General features: G+C 47.5%; 4 protein-coding genes across 6 annotated transcripts in view; 2 read left to right on the top strand and 2 right to left on the bottom strand.

The window, feature by feature from the left end:
* The window catches only part of scube1 (signal peptide, CUB domain, EGF-like 1), a 38,591-nt gene extending 37,712 nt beyond the window's left edge, over positions 1-879 (bottom strand). For both annotated transcript variants that reach the window (XM_028954003.1, XM_028954004.1), the window contains exon 1: positions 737-879. In XM_028954003.1, the coding sequence (XP_028809836.1) occupies positions 737-815 (79 nt within the window). In that variant the 5' untranslated portion in view covers positions 816-879. The remainder of the gene's footprint in view (positions 1-736) is intronic.
* A 3,398-nt stretch (positions 880-4,277) lies between these two features.
* aldh1l2 (aldehyde dehydrogenase 1 family, member L2) lies at positions 4,278-12,613 on the top strand. The gene is made up of 23 exons (XM_028953965.1): positions 4,278-4,416; positions 4,559-4,703; positions 5,344-5,578; positions 5,654-5,819; positions 5,949-6,050; positions 6,211-6,300; positions 6,409-6,543; positions 7,696-7,821; positions 7,900-7,991; positions 8,079-8,226; positions 8,305-8,424; positions 8,526-8,653; positions 8,720-8,870; positions 8,953-9,023; positions 9,107-9,212; positions 9,290-9,377; positions 9,446-9,539; positions 10,129-10,228; positions 10,313-10,411; positions 10,488-10,653; positions 11,180-11,285; positions 11,560-11,759; positions 12,120-12,613. The coding sequence occupies exons 1-23, from the start codon at positions 4,372-4,374 to the stop codon at positions 12,173-12,175; spliced, it is 2,769 nt and encodes a 922-aa protein (XP_028809798.1). The 5' UTR covers positions 4,278-4,371; the 3' UTR covers positions 12,176-12,613.
* Positions 12,431-14,748, bottom strand: nopchap1 (NOP protein chaperone 1). Of its 2 annotated transcripts, XM_028953968.1 has the most exons (5): positions 14,237-14,748; positions 13,952-14,082; positions 13,762-13,830; positions 13,317-13,450; positions 12,431-12,928 (listed from the first exon to the last, which is right to left on the bottom strand). In XM_028953968.1, the coding sequence occupies exons 2-5, from the start codon at positions 14,010-14,012 to the stop codon at positions 12,764-12,766; spliced, it is 429 nt and encodes a 142-aa protein (XP_028809801.1). In that variant the 5' UTR covers positions 14,013-14,082; positions 14,237-14,748; the 3' UTR covers positions 12,431-12,763. The 2 variants fall into 2 exon arrangements, with proteins under 2 accessions (XP_028809801.1, XP_028809800.1); XM_028953967.1 differs by having other exon boundaries at positions 13,952-14,748.
* On the top strand, positions 14,282-23,976 carry slc41a2b (solute carrier family 41 member 2b). The gene is made up of 11 exons (XM_028953966.1): positions 14,282-14,435; positions 14,946-15,582; positions 15,692-15,799; positions 16,709-16,780; positions 17,574-17,718; positions 17,946-18,092; positions 21,520-21,667; positions 21,760-21,839; positions 22,574-22,705; positions 22,784-22,932; positions 23,187-23,976. Exons 2-11 carry the CDS (start codon positions 15,052-15,054, stop codon positions 23,370-23,372), a joined length of 1,698 nt encoding a protein of 565 aa, XP_028809799.1. The 5' UTR covers positions 14,282-14,435; positions 14,946-15,051; the 3' UTR covers positions 23,373-23,976.
* The last annotated feature ends 1,426 nt before the right edge of the window (positions 23,977-25,402 follow it).

Below are 25,402 nucleotides of genomic sequence, written 5' to 3'. Positions count from 1 at the left end.
GACATCAGACCTGCCTGTCTCTGACAACCCTGACCTCGTCCACACACCAGAGGACATCAGACCTGCCCTTCACCGACATCCCTGACCTCGTCCATACACCAGGGGACATCAGACCTGCCTGTCTCTGACAACCCTGACCTCGTCCACACACCAGGGGACATCAGACCTGCCCGTCACCGACATCCCTGACCTCGTCCACACACCAAGGGACATCTGACCTGCCCGTCACCGACATCCCTGACCTCGTCCACACACCAAGGGACATCAGACCTGCCTGTCACCGACATCCCTGACCTCGTCCACACACCAAGGGACATCAGACCTGCCCGTCACCGACATCCCTGACCTCGTCCACACACCAAGGGACATCAGACCTGCCCGTCACCGACATCCCTGACCTCGTACATCAAGGGACATCAGACCTGCCCATCACTGACATCCCTGACCTCGTCCACACACCAAGGGACATCAGACCTGTCCGTCACCGTCGTCCCTGACCTCGTCCACACACCAAGGGACATCAGACCTGTCCGTCACCGACATCCCTGACCTCGTCCACACACCAGATGCACATGAAGTTTTTGTATTATTACTATTACTAATAACTGGTGTTATAAATGAATCCCGTGAAAGTTGAGGTACCGGTGAATGTGTCGCACTTTGTCCCGGATGAGGCGCGTTTTAATGATGGAGAGGAGGAGGAGGAGGAGGAGGAGGAGGAAGACGCGCCGCTTACCTGCGGTTCCCGTCGCGCCGCAGGAATTCAGCAGCAGGAGAACCAGGCACACGTCCCGGGAGAAAGCGGCGCTGCCCATGGCGGAGGCGGAGGACACGGACACGGACACGGAGCGGCTCTCCGGTTCGGCGCTTCTCGCGTGAGGAACCTTTGGGTTCTGGCAGAGGGATAAGAACGAGGCGCGCTGGGGGCGCAGGGCGCCCGCTGATTGGCCGAGAGGCTTTTAAGGAGGAGAGAGGAGGTGAAAGGGGAGGAGAGCGAGAGAGAGAGAGAGAGAGAGAGAGAGAGAGAGAGACGGACAGATCCCGATCAGTGGTGATACGGAAGTAAAGGGTCGTTTTCCATCGACGGCAACTTCCTAATTAGGAAGAGATAAGATGCCCCCCTCCCTCCCTCCCTCCATCCAGCGTGGAAGGTACCTGTGGAGAACGTCCCCTCCAGGAGCCGACGTGCGTGTTGGAACGGAATAAAGGGGCTGATGCTGCCCTCCGGTGTCCGACACGAAGACCTCACATCTGCGTCCGAAATGCCGGCATAATGACAATAACACTAATACTGATTTTACTACTACTAATAATAATGATGATAATAACAACGGCGTTCTTTCCGTTGTTATTTTACATCATCGGTGGAACTAGATAAACAGCATCGCTGAAGAACCAGCTGGTTTTGTGCATAGGCGGAATTTGGATGGGGGCTGTAGGCACTAAAGGCATATAGTTTCTATATTTGGTATTAAAGTGTCTTGATATGAATAGAACAAGTTCACATGAATTTCACCTGCGTATCAAAGCATTTTAAGTACAAGTAGTAATAATAATAATAATAATAATAATAATAATAAGTAAGTTTCCTTTGAAGACCCGCCACACTATGGCAAAAGGGCCAATAATCTCCAAATTCACAATGCATTTTTAAAGGTCCACTGATATGAAAATGTCACTTTGTGAGATCATTTAACCTAAACTCTTGCCTAGTGCTCCAATTTTAAACTTAATTGGTTGATTTTAACTTATTTTGTAACATTTAAAAAAACTAAAGTTTAAAAAAGATGTCTGTGTAAAAATTGTCTATGGCCAGTGTTGAATTAAATAGTAAATGACTTAAAATAGTTAATTCTACTCAATTTAATTCAACTTAATTCTACCCAAGGTGCCACTGAGGTCCCCTTAAGCAAGGTACTGTCCCCACACACTGCTCCCCGGGCACCTTTCATGGCTGCCCACTGCTCACTATGCTGTGTATCACAATAACAAACCATAATTACCCACATGTACCAAACTAGGTAGATCCGTGTCTTGACTCAAGCCAAACAATTTCCTCAATTTAAAAAGACGTGTTTTAATGTGTCCTAAACTCAAGTTGGCAGCCACCTTTCCACGCTACTAGATGAGGAGTTTATTAACCATGTTTGAACTAGGTGAACACATTGCTTGGCGATGCATTCGTTGTGGAGCGTGGCACATCATGGGGTCTGAGGAGGGGGGTGAATGGCATTACATGGCATGGCATAACTGTTACAAGACACAGCAAGTCTCAAATTCTAATTTTACACACGGTTTATTATTTGCACAGAATATACTGTCATGTTGCCCTGAAAAATTGCCCAAAACGTATTATATTGCAGTAGAAATTGCAGAAGGTTTTACAGTAAAGACTTAAGACGGGTCATATAGGAGAGTGCAACTCGAGGCAGCAGGGCCGGTTCTAGAACGGCATATATGAGGGGTCAGAAAGAAATGTGAAGGGGGTACGCGATGGCAAAGGTGGCAGGAAATAACAATTTATGTCATGTCAGTGGATTGCACTTTGTCAGGCCTCTACCCTAAGACCTGTCCAACTTCCCCTGACCACGACAACATGGCAAACCCTCAGGGGGAAAATTAAATATTAAAACATTCCTCATCAGATTACTTTAATTCTATGGTCTATATAAAATATAGTCAAACACTATATTCTCACTACTGGCAATATTAACTAAACTAAAAAAGTCTCACAGCATGAACTTTGCTTGATAGGCGCCCGAGGAGCAGTGTGTGGGGACTGCTTATCGGGTCGTGCCAGAGCGCGCACACTGGCAAGCTATATATAAAAAATTAGGTGTGTCCTTTAATGCCTGAACTAAGAAATAATGGACAGAAAATACATTTTTCTAATAGTTTTTAGTTTTTGTTAGACCCTTTAAAAAAATTATTTGCAAGTCTGTTTTTTTGTATCATATTTGATACTATGGGAAATTCACATTTCAGGGTTTTTTTTTTTAACTGTATTTGAAACTCCGGGCAACTTCATCATGCTCTGCTTTGAGAGTTCAATTCCATCAAGCAAGAGAACTTTAATTTGGCCATCTGTAAATTAGCCATTGCATAGACATTTATCAGAGATATATATTTATTCCAAATACTAATTATATTGTAAAAATCACATTTCAATCAGTAAATTGCATAACTGATTCTTCAAAACACAGTATTGTGGAGGGATTTACTTTTCAATAGAGGGATTTATAACTATACCGGCTTTGGATAAAAGCGTCTGCCAAATAAAGTAAAGTATGTGAGAACTATTGTAGTGCAAAAGGAAGAAGACAAGCATCAGAAAGTATACAAAAGGGTTTTATACAAATGTTTTATCTTATGGTAATGCAAGGGGTCTCAGAAAGGCAAGTCTTAAATGTGATATGTATGGGATTAAAGGGTTAAAGGGTTTTTTATTATTATTGAACCTGGCAAGATTTTATCTGTACATTTCGGCAACGTCCAACAGAGAACATCTTCTCTCAGAACAGACCAAGCCTGGCCCAACACTATGGTGAAATGCTAACATTCCATAGTATGAATAAACTGTGAGTCCTACCATTTTTGTCCCACTAATGTTGCTACTAATGTACCCGTCCTTGGCAAACATCTCTCAGAATATCTATTTGTGTGGAGTACCATTCTTGTCTTACATTTACATTTACAGCATTTATCGGACGCCCTTATCCAGAGCGATTTACAATCAGTAGTTACAGGGACAGTCCCCCCCTGGAGCAACTTAGGGTTAAGTGTCTTGCTCAGGGACACAATGGTAGCAAGTGGGATATGAACCCGGGCCTTCTGGTTCATAGGCGAGTGTGTTACCCGTTTGGCCACTACCACCCATTTGCCACATACTTTAAATAACTGGCAGGGTGAAGGGATGTGGGTTGAAGATCCTTGGTGTGACATCTGGACAGAGGAAGTAAAAAGATGGGAAAAGATGGAGATGCGGCTCGTTTCCTCCAGGATGGGTGACTTATTAAAGTTGTGATTGGTCATGAAGTTCAGGGTGTAGAATGCTCACCAGCAACATCAGATATTGCAGTTTTATCCAAACATAAAATGTTTATTATAATTATTCATTACATAAATAATGTGGTAAATGTTTATTGTAACGTTGGCTTTCGTTTCGACTGGTGGGCTCGTTTATAACGGGACCGGAGGGAAGCGGTGTAGCCCGATATGGCAGGTACGGTGGACGCTTTTAGACGTGGCAGTCGCGAGCGCGCACGTCGGGTGGGCGTGTCCGCGACGTCACGCCGCGGTTTAAGCCGGAGCGACGCCCGGCCGGCCGCCACTCGTCCGCCCCGCGCCGGCCCCGTAGCCTCGGTGGCCGCCATGCTGTGGACGGCGATCCGCGCGAGGAGCTTCTGCACGAGCCCCGTGAGTAGCGCGCGCGTCCGTGTCGCCGCGTCGCCGGCCCGCGCGGGTTGCGTCAGCGTGGTGGGAGGGTGGGCGGGGTTCTCGGGTCACCGGGGTCAGCGCGGCGCGTTTGAAACCGACTCCGCGTCCCCTTCTCCCGCAGGTCCGCTCCCAAAACAGGCTGAAACTCGCCCTGATTGGACAGAGCCTGTTCGGACAGGAGGTCTACTCCCTCCTCCAACAGCAGGGGCACAAGGTGGTGGGCGTGTTCACCGTCCCGGACAAGGATGGCAAGGCGGACCCTCTGGGTGAGTGACAGGGGGACCTTGTGGTGTCCGGGTGCATCATTTAATCCGTGGGAGTCACCCCTCAAAGGTCTCTGGGTCCATTGCGACTCTCCCGAGTGTGTGTGTGTGTGTGTGTGTGTGTGTGTGTGTGCTGTCCACACTGATGCTCTGGAAGAATGGACTTGTTGTTTTAGCTCATTGTGACCACTGTGCAGTGAGCTGAAAATGAGTCGCAGTGTTTCTACCCTCCCAGAGGCCCTCAGAAAGGATCCATTTAAAGTGAAGTGATTGTCACATGTGATACACAGCAGCACAGCACACGATGGACACAGTGAAATTTGTCCTCTGCATTTAACCCATCACCCTGAGTGAGCAGTGGGCAGCCATGACAGGCGCCCGGGGAGCAGTGTGTGGGGACGGCGCTTTGCTCAGTGGCACCTCAGTGGCACCTTGGCGGATCGGGATTCGAACCAGCAATCTTCTGATTACAGGGCCGCTTCCTTAACCGCTAGGCCACCTGGATAAGTGACAGAAGGGGACCGTCCAATAGGGACGCTCCTTTCCTGAACTGTCGTTAAGTTGCCGTGACTCCTAGTGGCACGTATCTAGGTGCAGCAGCCCCGCGGTCTTGAGCGCTCATCGTTGCCCTCTGTCCGAACAGCGGCGGCGGCCGAGAAGGACGGGACTCCGGTCTTCAAGTTTCCGCGCTGGCGCGTCAAAGGGAAACCCATCCCAGAGGTGGTGGAGGCATACAGGGCTGTGGGGGCGGAGCTCAATGTCCTGCCCTTTTGCACCCAGTTCATCCCCATGAACGTCATCGACCACCCGCGGCACGGCTCCATCATCTACCACCCGTCCATCCTGCCGCGCCACCGCGGCGCCTCTGCTATCAACTGGTGCGTGATGGGGCGCCGATGAGAATTTTGGACGATGGCTTCTTGCGCTGAAATGCGTGTGTGTGTGTGTGACAGGACCCTGATCGAGGGAGATAAGACCGCCGGGTTCTCCGTCTTCTGGGCGGACGCCGGGTTGGATACCGGGCCCATCCTGCTGCAGAGGCAGTGTGCGGTGGAGCCCAACGACACGGTCGACTCCCTCTACAACCGCTTCCTCTTTCCTGAGGGCATCAAGGCCATGGTAACCATGACAACCACCCTCTCCCATTCATACTTATATCTGCCCAGTACCATATCTGTCCGGTGGACTTCGTACTCTTCTATTTTACACTGTAAAGTGTGTGTTCTGTCTTGGGGGGCGTGGTCACAGGCGGAGGCGGTCAGTCTCATCGCTGAGGGGAAGGCGCCGCGGATTCCTCAGAGTGAGGAGGGGGCTTCTTACGAGGGCATCCAGAAGAAGTCCAACGCCAAGGTGAGGGTCCTATACTGTACTTTTTTAAGCAGGGCAGTACTGACCAAAATCAGAAAACAGGGGCACAGGAGATCCTCTCATAGTGAAGGTCCATTGGAGGTCCACCAGCAGATACGCCCCCGCTGGATAAATTTCTTCCCCACACTTCTCTCTTGGCCAGGTGAACCTCGCCCAACCAGCCGAGTTCATCCACAACTGGATCCGCGGCCACGACAAGGTGCCTGGTGCCTGGACGGTTGTTGATGGACAGGTGGAAGCCACGCCCACTCACACAACATCACTCCTACACAGAAATATAATCATAATTCAGCGGTTCTTGTGCCATGCGGATAGCATGTGATTCTCTGTGTGTGTGAAGGTGGTCACTCTTTATGGCTCATCCTTGCTGACCAGTCCAGCACCTGAAGGGCAGCCCGTGGAGGTAGAAGGTGCAGCGCAGCCGGGCCTCATAACGGACAGCGGCCTGGTGCTGTTTGGTGCAGACGGGAATGCTGTAAGTGCCGGAATAAAGTGGAACTCCACCCTAGAAGATTCTGGTCTGTGAACTACATTAAATGACCAAACGTGTTTGGTTAATTAGCATTGGTGGGCAGTGGTGGCCTAGCGGTTAAGGAAGCGGCCTCGTAATCAGAAGGTTGCCGGTATGAATCCCGATCTGCCAAGGTGCCACTGAGGTGCCACTGAGCAAAGCACCGTCACCACACACTGCTCCCCGGGCGCCTGTCATGGCTGCCCACTGCTTACTCAGGGTGATGGTTAAATGCAGAGGACAAATTTCACTGTGTGCACCGTGTGCTGTGCTGCTGTGTATCACATGTGAATATGACAGACTGCAGGGTATCCCAGACCTGGTCCAACCATTGTCATCATTGTTATTAATGATCTGGGACTGGGACCCCTGGACTGTCATGTGTTACTAACAGTGTTGGGGAGTAACAAGTTACATGTAACAACATTACATAATATAATTACATTTTGTAAAATTGTAATCCGTCACAGTCACTGGAGGAAAAAGTTATGTAATTATGTTGTACTTACTTACTGAAATATGAATTATTACAATTTTAGTTCCATCTTAATATTGTATAGAAATTAATATTGTATAGGGGGGGGGGGGGTCCAGACTGATTTTTGCTAGTAAACGTCAGCCATTAAAGTGATGTCAGAAACAAAGAAACGCACTCCAAATAAATTTAAATGTACAATAATTGGCTTAGAGCTTCTGCACTAACCGCTGTCAAAGATATATTTTGCTGAACTGTGACCTTTTCTTGCTGTGACGTATTATCCCGTGGCCAATACAAACATAGCAGGGCTCTGAAACTAAGATGGAGGCAATTCAATTGCGAGTTTATTAATGCAAACACAAAGTAAACATTGGCAGGTTACAAATTTACAAAATGTTAACAGTTAAAAATATTCATTCATAATTTATAAATGTAATCAAATATAATTAGTTACATTAATTACATGAAGTAATTGAAATAGTTACACTAATATTATATTTAAATTAGGTTAACTTGTACTTTTATTAAATTCCATTTTTTAAGTAATCTTCTCAAGACTGGACTCTTAAATCCTGCAGCCAATGGATTGTCTGGATATAAAGGTGCTCAGTTGTCACCTATGCTGCTGTTCAACGTAGGTCCAGGTGAGGAACCTGCAGCTCGACAGTGGACGCATGATTCCTGCATCCAAGTTCTTCTCGTCTGAAGAGAGCAGCAGCATTGAGTTGACTGAAGCTGAGCAGAAGATGGCCGAGGAGATCCGGGTAGGTTAGCATCTGAAGAAAGGAGAGAACTCTCTCTTCAGCATGTTCCTCACCTTCTCTTTGGTCTGTCCTCTCCAGGCGGTGTGGAAGGGCATTCTGAGCAGCGCTGCAGCCATCGAGGAGACAACAGACTTCTTCAAGTCTGGAGCCGCGTCAATGGACGTAGTTCGGTCAGAGTGAAACGTAACATCTTTTCCGAACAAAAGATGGATTTCCGGTGGACCTGATTGTGACGGTGTGTGTGTGTTTGTGTGTAGACTGGTGGAGGAGGTAAAGTTAAGGTGTGGGGGTCTACAGATGCAGAACGAGGACGTGTACATGGCCTCCACCTTTCACGACTTCATCCAGATGTTGGTGCGGCGCTGCAGAGGAGAAGATCGGGAGGAGGAAGTGGTCATTGACCATGTGAGTGTCGGATGGAGATGCCGGACATTCAGACATGGCGTTTATGCGGCGCCTGATGTTATTCTTGTTGGTATGCAGGTAATGAAAGAGGTCAACAACATGACAGTGAAGATGCCGCATCAGTGCTTCATCAACGGCAAATTTCAGAATGCAGCGGATGGAAAAACCTGCAGCACCATTAACCCTACAGACGGTTCTGTACGTACACACACACACAGACAGAACCCGCCTGTAATAGTTCATTCCAGGGGACGGAGCATGGTGAACGTAAGGACTGTGATTGGTCCTTGTCCCGTCAGGTGATCTGCAATGTGGCGTACGCATCTGTGGCGGATGTGGACCAAGCCGTGTTTGCAGCTAAAGAGGCTTTTGAGACGGGACCCTGGGGACGAATGAACCCGCGAGACCGGGGTCAACTGCTGTACAGGTGAGCGCGCACACACACACACACACACACACACTTTCAGATACACATGTACATTCTGACCTCCAGGCTGGCTGACCTGATGGAGCAACACCAGGAGGAACTGGCCACCATAGAATCCATAGATTCCGGAGCCGTTTACACACTGGCCCTCAAAACGCACGTGGGCATGTCCATCCAGACGTTCCGGTACTTCGCAGGCTGGTGTGACAAGATCCATGTGAGTTATCACACACACACACACGATATGATACGAGTGTGTGTGAGACAGATGCTCACCCCGCTTAGTCTGTGATCCTCAGGGAACCACTATACCCATCAACCAGGCCAGGCCCAATCACAACCTGACTTTCACCAAGAAGGAGCCACTGGGGTGAGCGAGTGACCGACCAACCGACCGGACACCCAGTTCCACCAGTTCAGCTCACAGCTTGGTGTGTGTTCCTCCTCCCCCAGTGTGTGTGCCATCGTCATACCCTGGAATTACCCGCTGATGATGCTTGCATGGAAGAGTGCCGCCTGTCTAGCTGCTGGGAACACACTGGTCCTAAAACCAGCACAGGTGTAACACACACACACACACAAATTTGAACCCTCATTTTTAAATGACTCTGACGGTTCGGTGTTCTTTGTTTTTAGGTAACTCCTTTGACTGCGCTTAAGTTCGCTGAGCTCACGGTCAAGGCCGGGATTCCCAGAGGGGTCATTAACATCGTACCTGGCTCAGGTACTGCAGACGGGTCAAAAGAGACGACTTCTCTGAATCAATCAATCCCACAATTCATTCTGCCTCAGGTGGTCTGGTGGGCCAGAGGATGTCCGAACATCCTGACATTCGGAAGCTGGGCTTTACCGGCTCCACCCCCATTGGCAAACAGATCATGAAGAGGTTAGTGGGCATGGTCAGAGTTGATGGCTGAATACTGACTACACTCCTGGACAAAAGGATAAGAAACTGAAGAAAATTACAATTATTTGCATTCTGTGCTGGTGGACCATAACCAGATTGCAAGCAGAATGCAAACAGAAAACAAAAACAGAAGCAAGAGAAAAAAATATTTTATTGAAATTTTATATCATATTTGATATTATATATTGTTGATATTTTATTGAAAATTGAATTTGAATGCAGTGAAAATACAAAACCTAACCAACCAAGCACAGACGCACGCAGACGCGTTTTTTTCCCATTGGGGCAGTGGGTGGCCTAGCAGGTAACCGAAGGGTTGTAGGTTTGAATCCCGAAATGCCAAGGTGCCACTGAGGTTCCCTTGATGAAGGTACATCATCACCCACACACTGCTCCCTGGGTGCCATTCATGGTTGCCCACTTCTCACTAAGGGTGACCGGTAAATGCAGTGGACACATTTTGTGTCACTATTTGTGAGTTGAAATTTATCCAATTTCATGCTCCCATTTACGAGGTACTATGGAATGCATCATCATGATGAAGGTATAACCTTGTGTCTCTTCCCAGCTGTGCCCTCAGCAACCTGAAAAAGGTCTCCCTCGAGTTGGGTGGCAAATCGCCCCTCATCATCTTCAGCGACTGTGAGATGGACAAGGCCGTGCGCATGGTGAGGCAGAAAAGGGCGGGGCCAGTTTTACACCCATAGGCGATACACCGGTCAGAGTGAATAAAGTTCTGAATTTGCACACAGGCCATGGGCGCCGTGTTCTTTAATAAAGGCGAGAACTGCATCGCCGCCGGGCGATTGTTCGTGGAAGAATCCATCCATGATGACTTCATCGGCCGAGTGGTGAGGACGGCACCAAAAACGTGACTATCCGGTGACCCTCGACTCGTCGTCACCACCTGCCGCCCCTTTATTCCAGGTGTCAGAAATAAAAAAGATGAAGATCGGAGACCCGCTGGACCGATCCACAGACCACGGCCCCCAGAACCACCGGGCTCACCTGGAGAAGCTGCTGGAGTACTGTGAGGTCGGGGTGAAGGACGGCGCGACGCTGGTGTACGGGGGGCGGCAGGTGAGCCGACCAGGTGAGTGCAGCGAACCCTCAACGTGTAACCAGTGGGGGACGAAGTATACAAGCAGAGTACTTGAGTTAGATTCACCAGGGGAAAGTTGCTTAATCAACTAAATTTAGGCACATTTTTTTTTTTTTTTACAGAATGTTTCTCATTTGACAAACGTTAATTAAAATAAGCCCAAAATATTGCAGGCAAACTATTTCCATTCCACAGTGACTATTGAATAAAGCATTTGCAAACAGGCAAATTTTATTAGAAACCCAGGCAGGTCAGATTGACAATTTAAAGGGAGGTGTTAGTATAAAACCAGAAAAAAAAACACGTATGTAATGTCGGGGGGTGTTTACCTGCTAAATAAGTTTAAATTCCCTCCTTTTGGAAAACATTCACATCGATAAGTAAAAATGAACAACAGATTTTGCATAATGTAGTGACGTACAGATGCATGAAAAAAAAAAAAAAAACTCTACGTAAGTATAGTAGCGGATTACATTTCTGTTGCGGTAACCAAGCAGGGCTGCCTGTGGTTCTCCAGGGTTCTTCATGGAGCCCACGGTGTTCACAGACGTGGAGGATCACATGTTCATTGCCAAAGAGGAGTCGTTTGGGCCCATCATGGTCGTGTCCAAGTTCAGGGACGGGTACGTTCCAGCTCCTTTTCTCATTACACTTGAGTTGCTCTCAAGGTGGTAGTAGCCTAGTGGGTGACACACTCGCCTATGAACCATAAGACCCAGGTTCAAATCCCACTTACTACCATCGTGTCCCTGAGCAAGACACTTAACCCTGAGTGTCTCCAGGGGGGACTGTCCCTGTCACTGCTGTTTGTAAGTCGCTCTGGATAAGAACATATGGTAAATACTGTAAATGCTCTATGTCGTCACTTGACTCTCCTCTCTCTGCCTGCGTCCTCAGGGACGTGGAAGGTGTGCTGAGCCGGGCCAACGACACAGAGTTTGGCCTGGCGTCCGGCGTCTTCACACGTGACATCAGCAAAGCCCTGTACGTGAGCGAGAGGCTGGAGGCGGGAACTGTGTTCGTCAACACATATAACAAGACCGACGTGGCCGCGCCGTTCGGTGGCTTCAAACAGTCTGGGTTTGGCAAGGACCTCGGTGAGGAAACGAACGCACCAGCACGTGACCGTGGTTCCCAGCCCAGTCTCAGGTCGCCTATAAAACCAGGTTGAAGTCCCAGATTCAAACCCTGAGCAAGGCACTTAACACTGAGCGTCTCCTGGGGGACTGTCCCTGTAACTGACTGTAAGGCCCTCTGGATAAGGGCGTAGCATAAATTCTAGCTATATAGTCCACACCTACTCATTTTTAAAAATAAACAAGCCGAAGGTGTTGAACTATGAGATATTAAGAGCAGATTTTTTAAATTTGTGACGTCTGCAGTTCGCCCATCAGAATATCAGAAGAATGCATGTGCAGGTTACATCAATCACGCTGATTAGCCCCTTTTCCCCTCAGGAGAAGAAGCTCTGCAGGAATACCTCCGGACCAAAGCGGTGACAGTGGAGTACTGAACTACAGAGGAACAGAGTTGAGGGAGAGGAGGGGGGCGTTTTTCGCTGCCACGGGCCGAGCTGATGTGCCTACAGCGCCATCTTAAATGACTCAATCGGGATGTTTTTTTCCTTCCCTGCATAAACGGCCGGAGGAAGACCAGAGGAAACTGAACCTTTCCACCAGTGGCTGGAATTTTATTTTCATTTAAATCCTTGGGTTCATATGAACCCACCACATGGGCAGCTATAGAAGACGTGAACATCACCCCAGCCTGTCTGTAAATAGGTTTTATTTTGCAGAAAGGACGTCATTTGAATTACTGCATTCCAAACAGGAAGACCGGAAACAGTATTTGTTGTTAATCCCGCCCACAGCCGACTCTACCCAACCCTAGTAGTCCATTTTTTTAATGGTTTAGTTCTTCAGGAGAAAGTAAAAATTCCTTGAGAACACAACTTCACCGACTCTGGTTCTCCTTTAAAATGTCACAAGGCAAAAAATTATCCAAAATTCTGACGGCTGTTTCCAAAAAAGGAATAAAAATACTAAAATAAATACAAAAGCTAACCAAGCTCTGCCCAATCAGACCTCTTCTCAGGGTTCCACTAAACGTCTTCCCCTTCCAGAACCTGGATGTCTGCTTTCCGTTTCCTACTCCCATCTCCTGGTAGCTTCAGCTTCTCATCCTCTTCAGAGTCTGTGTCTGAATTGTCATCCTCCGATGATTCTGCCTCGTCAGAAGAGCTTCTCAGTTCAACAAGGGCCACGTCCTGGTAAAGAGAGAAACAAATGCCCTGAGGGTTTTTTTTTTTTTTTAAAGAAACTCTTCTCTAAAGATCTGGAGATCCTCTGATCTATTATGAAGTCGCTCATAAACAAATTGTACCTTGATATTACCAACAACTGAGATGTTTCTTTTTTTACTCTTGACTAGAAGAGCTTTAAAATAAAAGCTCCTAATGGAAAGACAGGGAATGATATAACCTACTATATAAAGCTTAGTTATGCCTGGTAATAAGGAGGAAGGTTGCTTAACTACTCTGACACATAACATCACAAACATCGTTTCTCACACGATTCGACCTCCCTGGTTCTTGAGCCGTACGTGTAAAGACCTGAGACGAGGTCATAAGTAGAACTCCGCCACTAGAAACTCACCATCTCTATCACGTTCTTGGACTCCTCAACGTTCTCAATGTTGAAGTGGCCCTCCGGAGCAGAACTCATACACTGCTTCAGTGTCTCGTTGGCCTGAGCGATCTTGGGGAGGAAAGAGTGGAGCCGCTCCAAAACTAAAACACACATACATATTATATATACACGCACACTCATACATATACGGTTATATACACACACACATATGATGGTAGCAGCCTAGTGGGTAACACACTCGCCTATGAACCAAAAAAAACAGGTTCAAATCCCACTTACTACCATTGTGTCCCTGAGCAAGACGCTTAACCCTCCAGGGAGGACCGTCCCTATAACTATTGATTGTAAGTCGCTCTGGATAAGAGCGTCTGATAAATGCTGTAAATGTAAAATGATACTCTGTAGACCGCGGTGGTTCGAACGCGTTTATGCGGACTGCAGATCAACTCACCGCCACTCGTCGGGACTCTGCAGGTTTTCGGCGGCGACCGGGGCTTCAGCAGCAGCTTCTCCTGAACCGCTGGAGACCAACAAATTGAATTTACAAATGCAACTCAAAAAAACAGGAGGCGAGCAGATATAAACACATGTACGCTTTATAAAAAGGGAGGAGTTAAAAAAATAAAATAAAAATAACGTACACCGCTCGTTTCCACAGGACAACAACTCCTGAGAAACGTGGACCTTCCTCTCGTGTTCCATCTTCAGCTTGGTTCCCACATGACTTCCGTGTTGGTGTGATGACGTCACGACCTCGCCTCAGCGGCACCACCTGCAGGACGGGAGGCGAATGGCGCCCCACTTTATTCTGTCTATATATGTAGTCAACACTACATCTATCTACCACGGATAAAAGACAGAGAATGCGAAATAGTCGTCCGAAATATTTGGGGAAAAGAGCTTAAAAATATATATATATGAAATACTTATTCGTCCGCGTTCCTTCCGAGGCGCACACGTGTCCAGGTCCTCGCTGCGCATGCGCGGTCGCGTCTGCGGCGCAAACGCGGACGGCGGAGCGCAGCCGCCGAATTGTGTTTTACTTCCATCCGAAAGTGCGCGTCACTGCGCCGTGACGCCGTCGCGCCGTGTCCCGGATTCCACGCCACGCCACGCAACGCGGCGGTGAGTCGTCGTTATGTGTTCCGTTCCGGTCCGTTCCTGCGGATTTTTACACTCGCATCTCCGGAAAAGCGACTCGTATATTTTCCACTGCCGCATGTTTACATCCTTAAAGGTTAAAGCAATACAAACGAGTTTACATCGAGAATCCGAATCCAAACCAGGGTCTAAATTGAGGCTCTTTCATTTCCTGCTCATGGTTGTCGGTTCCGCCTTATTTGCCGTGTCATCAGTTTACGGATGCTGTGAAATTAAAAAGCCAAGTACTGTGGGATGCATTAAAAGAGTTTTAGGAACTGACTAAATGTTTACCCTGTTGTAAACGCCTTCCGCGGTTTATGACGACGTGCGCTGACGTCACAATTCGTGTAGCGAATGATCTCCAGTAAAGATATTTTTCTTCCTCCCGCAGTCATATATTAAACTTTAATTTTGGTTATTGGCTCATTTTTAAAAAATGTGGGTGTGGCCATTTAGTGTAAACATGAACTGTTATCTTTATTCTGTTTACAGCTGGGCGATATTGTGGACCATGATGGCGCCTCGGCAGTGTTCCTAACCTGCGTTCTCCCCACCACGTCCTCACCGGAGATGAGACGGCCCACCCGCTGCCTGCATCATGAACCTCCGAACCATAGGGGGCGCTGTGGCCGGCGCTCTGGGGCCACACGTGAGTAGCGGTGGCTGGAGGAGCCTCTCGCTGAAGGGCCGAATCCCCTCGCTGAGCGCGGGGCCTGCGGGCTACACCCCCTTACAGGAGGAACGGCTCACCATGTCCGACCTGAGCAGCGCCAAGCCGGATCCGCTGCAGAACGGCTTCCGCTCGGAGGCCAGCCACCGGGAGAGCCGCCGGCATTCCGACCGCGCTTCCCGAGCCTCTGTGAGCCTGTCGGATTCTGGAGAAGGCCGCTACAGCGAGGTGGCGCCCATGCTGCCCAGTGGACCGGGGTCTGGAGGAGAGGACGGTGAGGAAGATGAGGAGGATGAAGATGAATGTGATGATGATGATGATGATGAGGGTCAGGGTTTGACCGCCGTGCGCAACATGCCCAAAGAATCCCTGCTGGCCATGGTGCTGCAGATCCTGGTGCCGTTCCTGCTGGCCGGGTTCGGCACGGTGTCGGCTGGCATGGTGCTGGACATTGTTCAGGTGAGGGGCGTCGCTTAACTTGTAAAACCTCTGGTTGGCCGAAGCCCAGTTTAAATTATCATGACTCCTCCCCCTCCTCTCCTTTTCCTCCTTTCCTGTTTTCTGGTAGCACTGGGAGGCCTTCAAGTACGTCAGCGAGATCTTCATCCTGGTTCCTGCTCTTCTCGGGCTGAAGGGGAACCTGGAGATGACGCTCGCCTCCAGACTGTCCACCGCGGTACGTTGTCTGTCCTTCTGGTCATGTGACATCACCACCGTGGTCAGTTAATTTGCTGTAGACGCTGACTTCAGAAATATGACGAGTCAGTTGCTCAGCAGGTGTTTGTTTTTGGCCCCATCATTTTGATGACATCCAGAACTATGACGACACTATGGCAAAAACGATACAAGAACTTCTGAGAACAGACGTCATTGTGTGTGTGTGTTACATTTAATTAGAAGCGCTGTTTCTAGTAGCCTAGTGGGTAAGACATTTGCCTAAGAACCACACCACCACAAAGTCCCAGGTTCAAACCCCACTTACTACCATCATGTCCCTGAGCAAGAGACTGAACCCTGTGTGTCTCCAGGGGGGGACTGTCCCTGTCACTACTGATCGTAAGTCGCTCTGGATAAGTAGGCCGTGTCTGATAAATGCAGTACATCTACCATGCCGGTTGTGTGTGTGTGTGTGTGTGTGTATCTGCATATTTAACACCACTGTGGTGATTCTGTCACCTCCCCGTCAGGACAGAGAGTAAACGGCTGAAGTGTCTGGTTGCTACAGACGAGCAACAGTGTGTCCCAGATAGCAGTGATGCCACTGAGGAACGACTGAACTGGCAACCAGCTGACTGGTGTTCAGTTCCAACCGCACACTGACCCACACTGATACTGTCCGTCCTTATTCAGGAAGTTGCACCAGTGAGTGTTATTATTGCATTTACATTTACCAGCATTTACCAGACGCCCTTATCCAGAGCGACTTACACTCAGTAGTTACAGGGACAGTCCCCCCCCTGCAGACACTCAGGGTTAAGTGTCGTGCTCAGGGACACAATGGTAGTAAGCGGGATTTGAACCTGGGTCTTCTGGTTCATAGGCGAGTGTGTTACCCACTAGGCTACTACCACCCTTATTGTTCCAGGTGAATGTTGGGAAAATGGACTCGCCCATTGAGAAATGGAACCTGATAATTGGGAACCTCGCTCTCAAGCAGGTAAAGAAGTATATTACCACACACACTCACACTCTCTCTCTCTCTTACACACACACACAACCTTAAAGGTCCCCTGACATAATAATTTTTTTGCTTTTATATCGGTCTTAGTGGTTCCAAAATACTGTGTCTGAAGTCTCTTTCTGAAATTCAGCCATGGTGCAGAATTACAGACACTTTTACCCAGTCACACATATCCCAGTTTCCCCCAGCGTTTTGGTGTCTGTAGCTTTAAATGCTAATGAGGAGGAGAGAGGCGGGACAAGGAGGAGAGAGGCCTATAGAAGTTGAGGGGGCACTCGTGGAAATGACGTAATCAATACTATCGCATGTTTGGAAGCCATGATGGTCGGTGGAGATAATGTTTTAGGGGAGGGAAATTCTCATGAGAAACATGAGGTAAGCTTTCCCCTTATGATGTCATAAGGGGACAAGTTCCGGATCTGACCGTCTGAGCTGCAGTGCTCTGAATGGCGATGCAGAACGGCCAAAGCGCTCTTTACGCCTATCGCCATTTATAGCAACAGCAGGACCACAGACAGACTGGGAGAACTCGTATTAACAGGGGACACTGTATCCCCTGTTTCCACTTTATGTAGCCAAGTGTGTCTGTGTTGCACACGTGCACTTTGTCACCTTGTCTAGTCTTTAATGTTACATGTAGCACCAGGTTCGGGAGAAACGTTATTTTGTCTCACAGTCAAATTGTCATGTCATGGGGACCTTTGATATAAATGATGATTCAAAATAAAAAAAAAAAGAGTTGAAGATTTCCCAATAAAATGAATAACAGGTCCAGGCGACGGTCGTGGGCTTCCTGGCAGCCGTCGCCGCCGTCGTGTTGGGATGGATCCCGGAAGGGAAGTTTCAGATGAGCCATGCGGTCCTGCTGTGTTCGAGCAGCGTCGCCACGGCGTTCATCGCCTCACTTCTGCAAGGTCAGACTCGTTTTAATTTCGTTCAGCCTCACTCTCTTCACTTTCTTTCATCTGTTTGGTAAAATATCACGAGTAAACGTCTTGCTGTCTGGGTGTGATCTGCCGTAACAACCTGTTCCGCGTCCTGCAGCTCCTGACCAACTGGTTCGAAGTTCGTCCTGGAATCTGCTCCAGGTCATCCATAATTGGTCTAATTTTATCATCCTCTTTTGTGTTTTCTGGCTCAGGTATCATTATGGTGGGTGTGATCGTGGGCTCCAAGAAGACTGGCATCAACCCGGACAACGTGGCCACTCCCATTGCTGCCAGCTTTGGAGACCTCATCACCCTGGCCATCCTGGCATGGATCAGCCAAGGACTGTACAATTGCCTGGGTGAGAGACAGGGGAGGAGCCAAAAGTGGCATGTGTTTATTTGAAAAGTCATGTTATATTTGATAATATTACAATATTTTGTCATATTTTTCACGTGTTTGCATCAGTCACCAGAAGGGGGCACTCCTGGACGTCCACACATAATGCGTTCTGGTCACATCTATAAGCAGAGCAGACACTAGGGCAGTGCGATACTGCACGAAATTCATATTGCGGCACTTTATTAATGTATATTAAATCATTCCCTGTCTTTCCCTGTTTCTTTGGAACTTTTATTTTGACACGTTGCATAGCTTCAAAAGCGCAGCGACCGCCTTAAATCTGAAGAGCAGCTTTTTTAAAAAAAGTGGAGATTTCTGGGTAAGAGAAAATACATCGAAGATCTGTGAATGTCAGTCAAGTACAGGAATACTGCTAACTTTACAGATTATCAATGTTGCGCCACTCTTTTTGCGCGTGTGATGCGGATGTTTCTGTGGTAGGCCGGGATAATCAAATATCAGTACTAGCACACACACACACACACACTTACACACCTGCACTACCTTCCCCAGAACTCACAAACCTCCCTCAGTGGCCTGTTTCAGACATGGGGACAGGGTGTTCGCCGTCACATGCACGTCCGATTCAGCTAAATGTGGTACCTGCCCACACCCCAGTGGTGGCCGCTTGTGGGCTGATCTCGTTTCACTTTCCCACTATGTTTCTGGACCTTTTTAAAGGTCCCCTATTACAACATTTTATTTATTTTTTTTTGCATTTGTGTAGGTTTTAGTGGCCCCCCAAATACTTTAACACTGAACTCTGAAGCCTTGGTGCAGAATTACAGCCACTTTCGGCGAGTCACACAATGAGGTTTCCCCAGGCCGCGCCATTTCGGTGGCTGTAGCTTTAAATTCTAATGAGGAGGAGAGCGGCCTGTAGAAGTCATGGGACATTCACCGGAAATGACGTCATCAACACAATTCGCCAACCTCAATTAACTGACTGGTTCTACGGAGTCATGTGTGACGGACCAAACGTGTGAAAACGTCCTTAGTGTAGTCTTGTCCCTAATTTTTGTCATTTAGTAATTGTCTGGTTAGTTACATTAGTTATTAGGGGTATTATAAAATATCGATACAGATATATATTGTGATTATTTTTTTATGTGGTGATATTGACTCGATACAGGGACATTAGAAAATGAAATATAAATTTTTAATTTAGTCGAAAAATTCTGTTCTGAATTAAGTTGTTTTGACTGAATTATTAACGTAACGTGGTCCTCTCCCATCGTATACGGCATCTTGTATATCAGTTCTGGTTTTTAATTTTCAGTGAACTGTAGAATATCGCAACATGTACAACGTGGGCAGTGGTGGCCTAGCGGTTAAGGAAGCAGCCACTGAGGCGCCACTGAAGCGCCTGTCATGGCTGGCCACTGCTCACCAGGGGTGATGGTCAAAAGCAGAGGACACATTTCGTTGTGTCACCGTGTGCTGTGCTGCAGTGTTTCACAATGACAATCACTTCACAAAAGAAAAAAATATCACAGTATATCATGATTATAATCGTATCATGTCCCATGTATGCTGATATGTATTGTATTGTGAGCTCCTTGCCAATACGCACCCATATTAATTATATCTCTAGTTGCTTCCTTGCAGTCTGGGTGTTTGTTGCATTAGTCGCGTCGCACTGTTGGGTCGCCAGTCTCACTGTCATGGCTACTGTTCAGTATTGATCTAGAATTGCAGCAGGGGGCTCCCCGCGCCAGCCTGACCCGGTCCCATCTTGGAATGAAAAGCCGGTGGTCTCACGGTTCCTCGGACGGAAAAGTACAGAGTCCAGAGTTGCTGAATGGCCTCTTGTGCTCCGATCAGAGGAGTGCGGTGGAGTCACCTGTTTTTGATGCCAGATGCTTGAGTGACACACGCGCGCACACACACACACACAGCGCAGCTTCCAGGCTGGGTGTGATTTCATATTCAGACGTCTGTGTGTGTTTATTTGTGGGGAAGGTTCTGTGAGGAACATAGCGCTGAGAGGAACTCGATACATCATCTCTCTCTCTCTCTTTCTCTTTTTATTTATTTATATATATATACACACACACACACACACACACACACACACACACACACACACACACACATGCATGTATGTATGGTTCGCCTATGGACCAGAAGACCCAGGTTCAAATCCCACTTACTACCATTGTGTCCCTGAGCAAGACACTTAACCCTGAGTGTCTCCAGGGGGGGACTGTCCCTGTAACTACTGATTGTAAGTCGCTCTGGATAAGGGCGTCTAATAAATGCTGTAAATATATATATATATATATATATATATATATATACTAGTGGTGGGCCATTATCGGCGTTAACGTGAGACTTATCGGCGCTAAAAAAATATCGCCGTTAATCTATTCACAAAGTTGGGTTGGGAGCTGGGTCTATACTACGCAAGATATTGTGCCGGAGTTAAATGGTTACACTAGATTTATAAGTATATTTCTTCTTTCTTGTGTCTTTTATTTTCTTATTTCCTAAAAACTTTTATTTTGTTTTTGAGACCCGGTTCAGGTCTCTAGGACACATGGCGTGAGCGCTGCGTGGGGTTTGTGTGCAAAAAGTTATTTCTTTCATTTTAATTTAAGTACATATTAGGAATATTTTGCATGTGTGTTATTTTGTGAATATTTATTTATGTTCTTTTAATACTGTATATTGTAGAGAGAGGTGCAGAAAGACGCAAAGTTCTGACGCGACCTTGCTTTTTGTACAGAATACACTTTACACAGAAAATCTCTTGGGTGTCAGCTCATCATTTGTGGTTCAAGAAACGAAATCCAAAAAGTTACACAACGCAGAAGAAGAACCGCTACACTATGATGACTTTCACCTTGATATTTTAGCGCGGATGTATACCTAGCGGAATTGCACTGTAGGGGGCGAGAACGAGTCTTCGATCTGTGAAATTACCACATCAAACGTGACGTGGTAACATGGATGCAGCTATTTAACTGAATAAACAGTTGGTAAACACAAGTACATCTTATTGAACATAATTTATTTTCATCACCAATTATCATAGTAGAACAGCTTTCTCAAGCAGTTTGTGATGCATTTTGGAAACAGGAGATGAGCCCCTGGTCTAATGCGCCACCTGTCTTTAGAAACCCGTTCTCAAAGACTTACTTTTAGTCATTATTTGGGCAGCACACATATTCTGAATGCCTTCGGCAGAATTCAAATGAGCCATTTTAATCTAGATTAATGTAGATTAATGTAGATTAATTTTTTTTACGCTAGATTAATTCCAAGATTGCAGTGAGATTAATCTAGATTAAGAAAATTAATCTATGCCCACCTCTAATATATACACACACACACACAATTGTAATGAAAGTAACTAATAAGCTTGTGTGTGTGCTTCTTTCTAGACTCCCACTCCTACGTCTCCTCCCTGGTCTGTGCCTTCTTCCTCTGTCTGACGCCCGTCTGGATCGTCGTCGCCTCCAAACACCCGGCCAGCCGCATGCTGCTCTACTCTGGCTGGGAGCCGGTCATCACGGCCATGCTGATCAGCAGGTCAGACGCACACAGGGGTGGAAAGATGTGTGAGCTCAGGCGTTTCCTATGATCCGTTCATCTCTCACGCGTGCTGCTGTTTCACTCTGCAGTATTGGAGGCCTGATCCTCGACAAGACCTTGTCCAACCCGAACCTGGCTGGTATAGTGGTTTACACCCCGGTCATCAATGGTGAGACGCAATTACAACACACACACACACACATCCTCAGTACCATCAGTCCACTGACCCAGATTACTGTCTGAGGACATAAAGTGTCTTTGTCTTGTGGGAGTCTGTACAGTCTCTGTGTGTGTGTGTGTGTGTGTGTGTGTGTGTGTTTTTTTTTTTTTTTTTAAATGGCTTCATTCTCAATGATTTATTTGTTCCATAGGGCCACATTCACAATGTCTTTTTGCTCAAATGTCGCTATGGATAAGGGTGTCTGATAAAAAAAAAAATGCCGTAAATGTAAAAATGTGGCTAATGTCATGAATGTGCAGAAGAACACAAGTTGATGAAGTTGAAGAAAGCAGCAAATGTTTGGATCATATAATGAGGTTGAGGGTGATTTTAAATCAACCCAAAAGCGTACATTTTTATATTATTGCTTTTTGAAGACTGTCCTGTTTGACTCCTTTGATAAGAACCAATTCAACACGGTTTGTCATATTAGGGCAGCCTGAACACCGTCTTGGTTTATTCTGTGTCTATACGAATAGTAAGTGAAGATCCATTTTAAACAGCAACATTCCCGCGTAAATGAACCTCTCCCAGTCGCCAAGCTTTTCTTGGTGGCCAGGGATTGGCTGAGAGTCTGGAAGTCTGTCATGATGTCACTCACTCTCTCTCTCTCCTGCAGGGATTGGCTGAGAGTCTGGAGGTCTGTCATGATGTCACTCTCTCTCTCTCTCTCTCTCCTGCAGGGATCGGCGGAAACCTGGTGGCCATCCAGTCCAGCCGCTTCTCCACTTACCTCCACTTCCACAGTGTTCCGGGTGAGGTGCCCGAGGAGGCCAAAGGCTGCTACTACCCCTGCCGCACCTTCTGTGGCTCAGGTAAGTGTTGGGGGGGGGGAGCAGGGGCGGGGCAGGAGCCACCCACGCCGCCTCTTTACTGGTCCTGTCTTCTCTCAGGAGCCAATCACCGCTCGGCACAGGTGCTGCTGCTTCTGGTCGTCCCGGGCCACCTGATCTTCCTCTACACCATCCACCTGATGAAGAGCGGCCACACCACGCTCACGCCCATTTTCATGGCCGTGTACCTTGCTGCCGCGCTGCTGCAGGTGACTTTTTTTTATTTTATATACAAACTAAACACCGAAACAAATTTACAAGAAGCGAATCATACGGAAAGGATAGGTACTATAGACCGGAAGTTTGTGTTTGATTTACACAACATGACCCAAAAATTGAGCCCCAATCCGGGTCGGCTCGAGCCAAGATTTACCGCTGTAGTCTGGGCCAGTAGACTGTTGTGTTTCTGTGGGCGTGTACGCCATCACAGGAAGTGAGAAGGTTTGGATTTCGTCTCCGCCAGGTCCTGCTGCTGCTCTGCATCGCTGACTGGATGGTCCACTCCATGTGGCGGAGCGGGAAGGACCCCGACAGTTTCTCCATCCCGTACCTCACCGCGTTGGGCGACCTTCTGGGAACGGCGCTCCTGGCTCTCAGCTTTCACTTCCTGTGGGTCATCGGTGATCAGGACAGCGACGTCGGCGACTGAGCAGCTGCTGCTGTCAACACGCCTGAACTCTCAGCTCGGCCAATCAGAGATGGGCGGAGTGTCACCCTGCTCCGTCATTGGAGGCCACACAGAATTAGCCAATAAGTAGCTACTTTAGGGGTCACATGTTTTTTTTTTTCTCTTTCTTTCTGTTTATTTTTTAATAAATGTTGCCTCCTGAAGAGTCCAGAGAGATTATATCTAAACGTATGTAAAAGTTATTTTACAGCCAGGTGTATTGACTGATGCACTGAACACACGCACCCACACATCAGCAACTCCTCTGCCCGTTTTGGTTTTCGTCTTTTTGACAAGCTGTCTGTCGCCGTGGTTCCGTCTGTCAGCGCCTTTTGTGCTTTCCAGGAGAAGAATGAGGAGAATGACAGCGGGTGTCACCCCACAAGTGTCTTTTGTTCCCAGACGTCGCTCATTTATTGGCCCCTTTGTTTCTTGTAAACAGGGTCTCAGAAGGACTGTTACAGACTGATGGACTTTTATGGTGTTTTCCTGCAGTATGGTGCCAATCAACAGTGACTTTTAACCATTTGGACGAGTGCATCACTGTATTTTGATGTGGAATAAAGTCCCATGTTTTTCCCCTGCTCCTCTCTCGTCCTTTAGTTATTATCGTCCAGGGAGTGGACAGGTTTTGCTTTTAGACATTCAACACTTAACGGGATATTTAAAAAATGGCAGCACGTGAGGCACGTTCAGTAGTTCACCCATCAGAATGACAGTTGGCATGGTCTCGAGATGTCTCCATCAGAGATCAGGCTTGTATTGACCCGACGGGGGGTTAACTTGCCCAGAATAAGGAAGTAGGGTGTGTTTTGAGCTGTCAATCATGCCTACAGGCTTTTTAGATTCTAAAAAGATCATTCAAGTTCATCTCCTGCATGTCAAAAAATGACAACAAAAAGGGCCGGGTGGGTAATTATTTCCCCTTTAAATCTGCTTATTCCTCTACATTCGGAAGATGTGAGGTTTTTGAACCCTCTCCTTGCTCTTATTTTTTTAAATAGCGTTGTATAAACTCATTTAAGCTCACAACTCCCTCACCCCTACCTGAAAAGGGTGTGGCTTATTTATGGGCCACGTGTTGGGCATTTAAAACCCATTTTGGTTCAGTCAGCTTCTCCCACACGCAGGAAAATCCGCGATTCCTGTAATTTGTTCCAGGCCCTTCAAGCGATATGTGACCAACGCACACACTCCGACACACTGACGCGGAGTAACGAGCCCAGCAGTAGCGGCTCGGCCTCACGTAGAACAGATGACTCATGGGAAATACAGGAGAATTACACGGCTGCCGTCGGTGCCACTTTTTCCAGTCCTCCCTCCCCCTCTGTCTCCCTGCCCACCCATCATCCCTCTTCCAGATGTTGCAACCACTGATCTCCCGAATCCCTAATCTTGCTCCATCAAAAAAAAAAAAAAAAAAAGTGAAGTGATTGTCACATGTGATACACAGCAGCACAGCACACGGTGCACACAGTGAAATTTGTCCTCTGCATTTAACCCATCAACCCGAGTGAGCAGTGGGCAGCCATGACAGGCGCCCGGGGAGCAGTGTGTGGGGACGGTGCTTTGCTCAGTGGCACCTCAGTGGTACCTTGGCGCCCGAAATTCCACATTTCCTGCATCGACTTCTGAGGAGCTGGAGTGCGAAGGACCCGAGACTTCACCGAGAGCGTCTTGCACAAGTCTTGGATTTACGGGGATGGAGGAAGATGAATTGGGGTCGGTCCGTACTCCAGTATCCATGGTTACTAAGAACAGGCCTGGCACAGGCCCATCTGCCCACGTTCCTCTGAAGATGCAGTTGGGATGTTAAGAGAGAGTCTTGAGAGATTTTTTGACCTAGTCAGGAGTAACCCTAACAAGCTTAATATAATGTTAATGCTTAGATGTTTAATCACATTTTTTTTTCATTTGGGGTCATTCAAGCAAACGTCTCCAAATGGCTCGCAATTCATAATCTCAACCCAGCCACAAACTGCAATACCACTTTTGACCACAAGGTTTTGAGA

This window comes from Denticeps clupeoides, chromosome 15 (genome assembly GCF_900700375.1).
Source record: "Denticeps clupeoides chromosome 15, fDenClu1.1, whole genome shotgun sequence".
Classification (NCBI taxonomy): Eukaryota; Metazoa; Chordata; class Actinopteri; order Clupeiformes; family Denticipitidae; genus Denticeps; species Denticeps clupeoides.
This window is presented reverse-complemented; position numbering and strand designations above follow the sequence as displayed.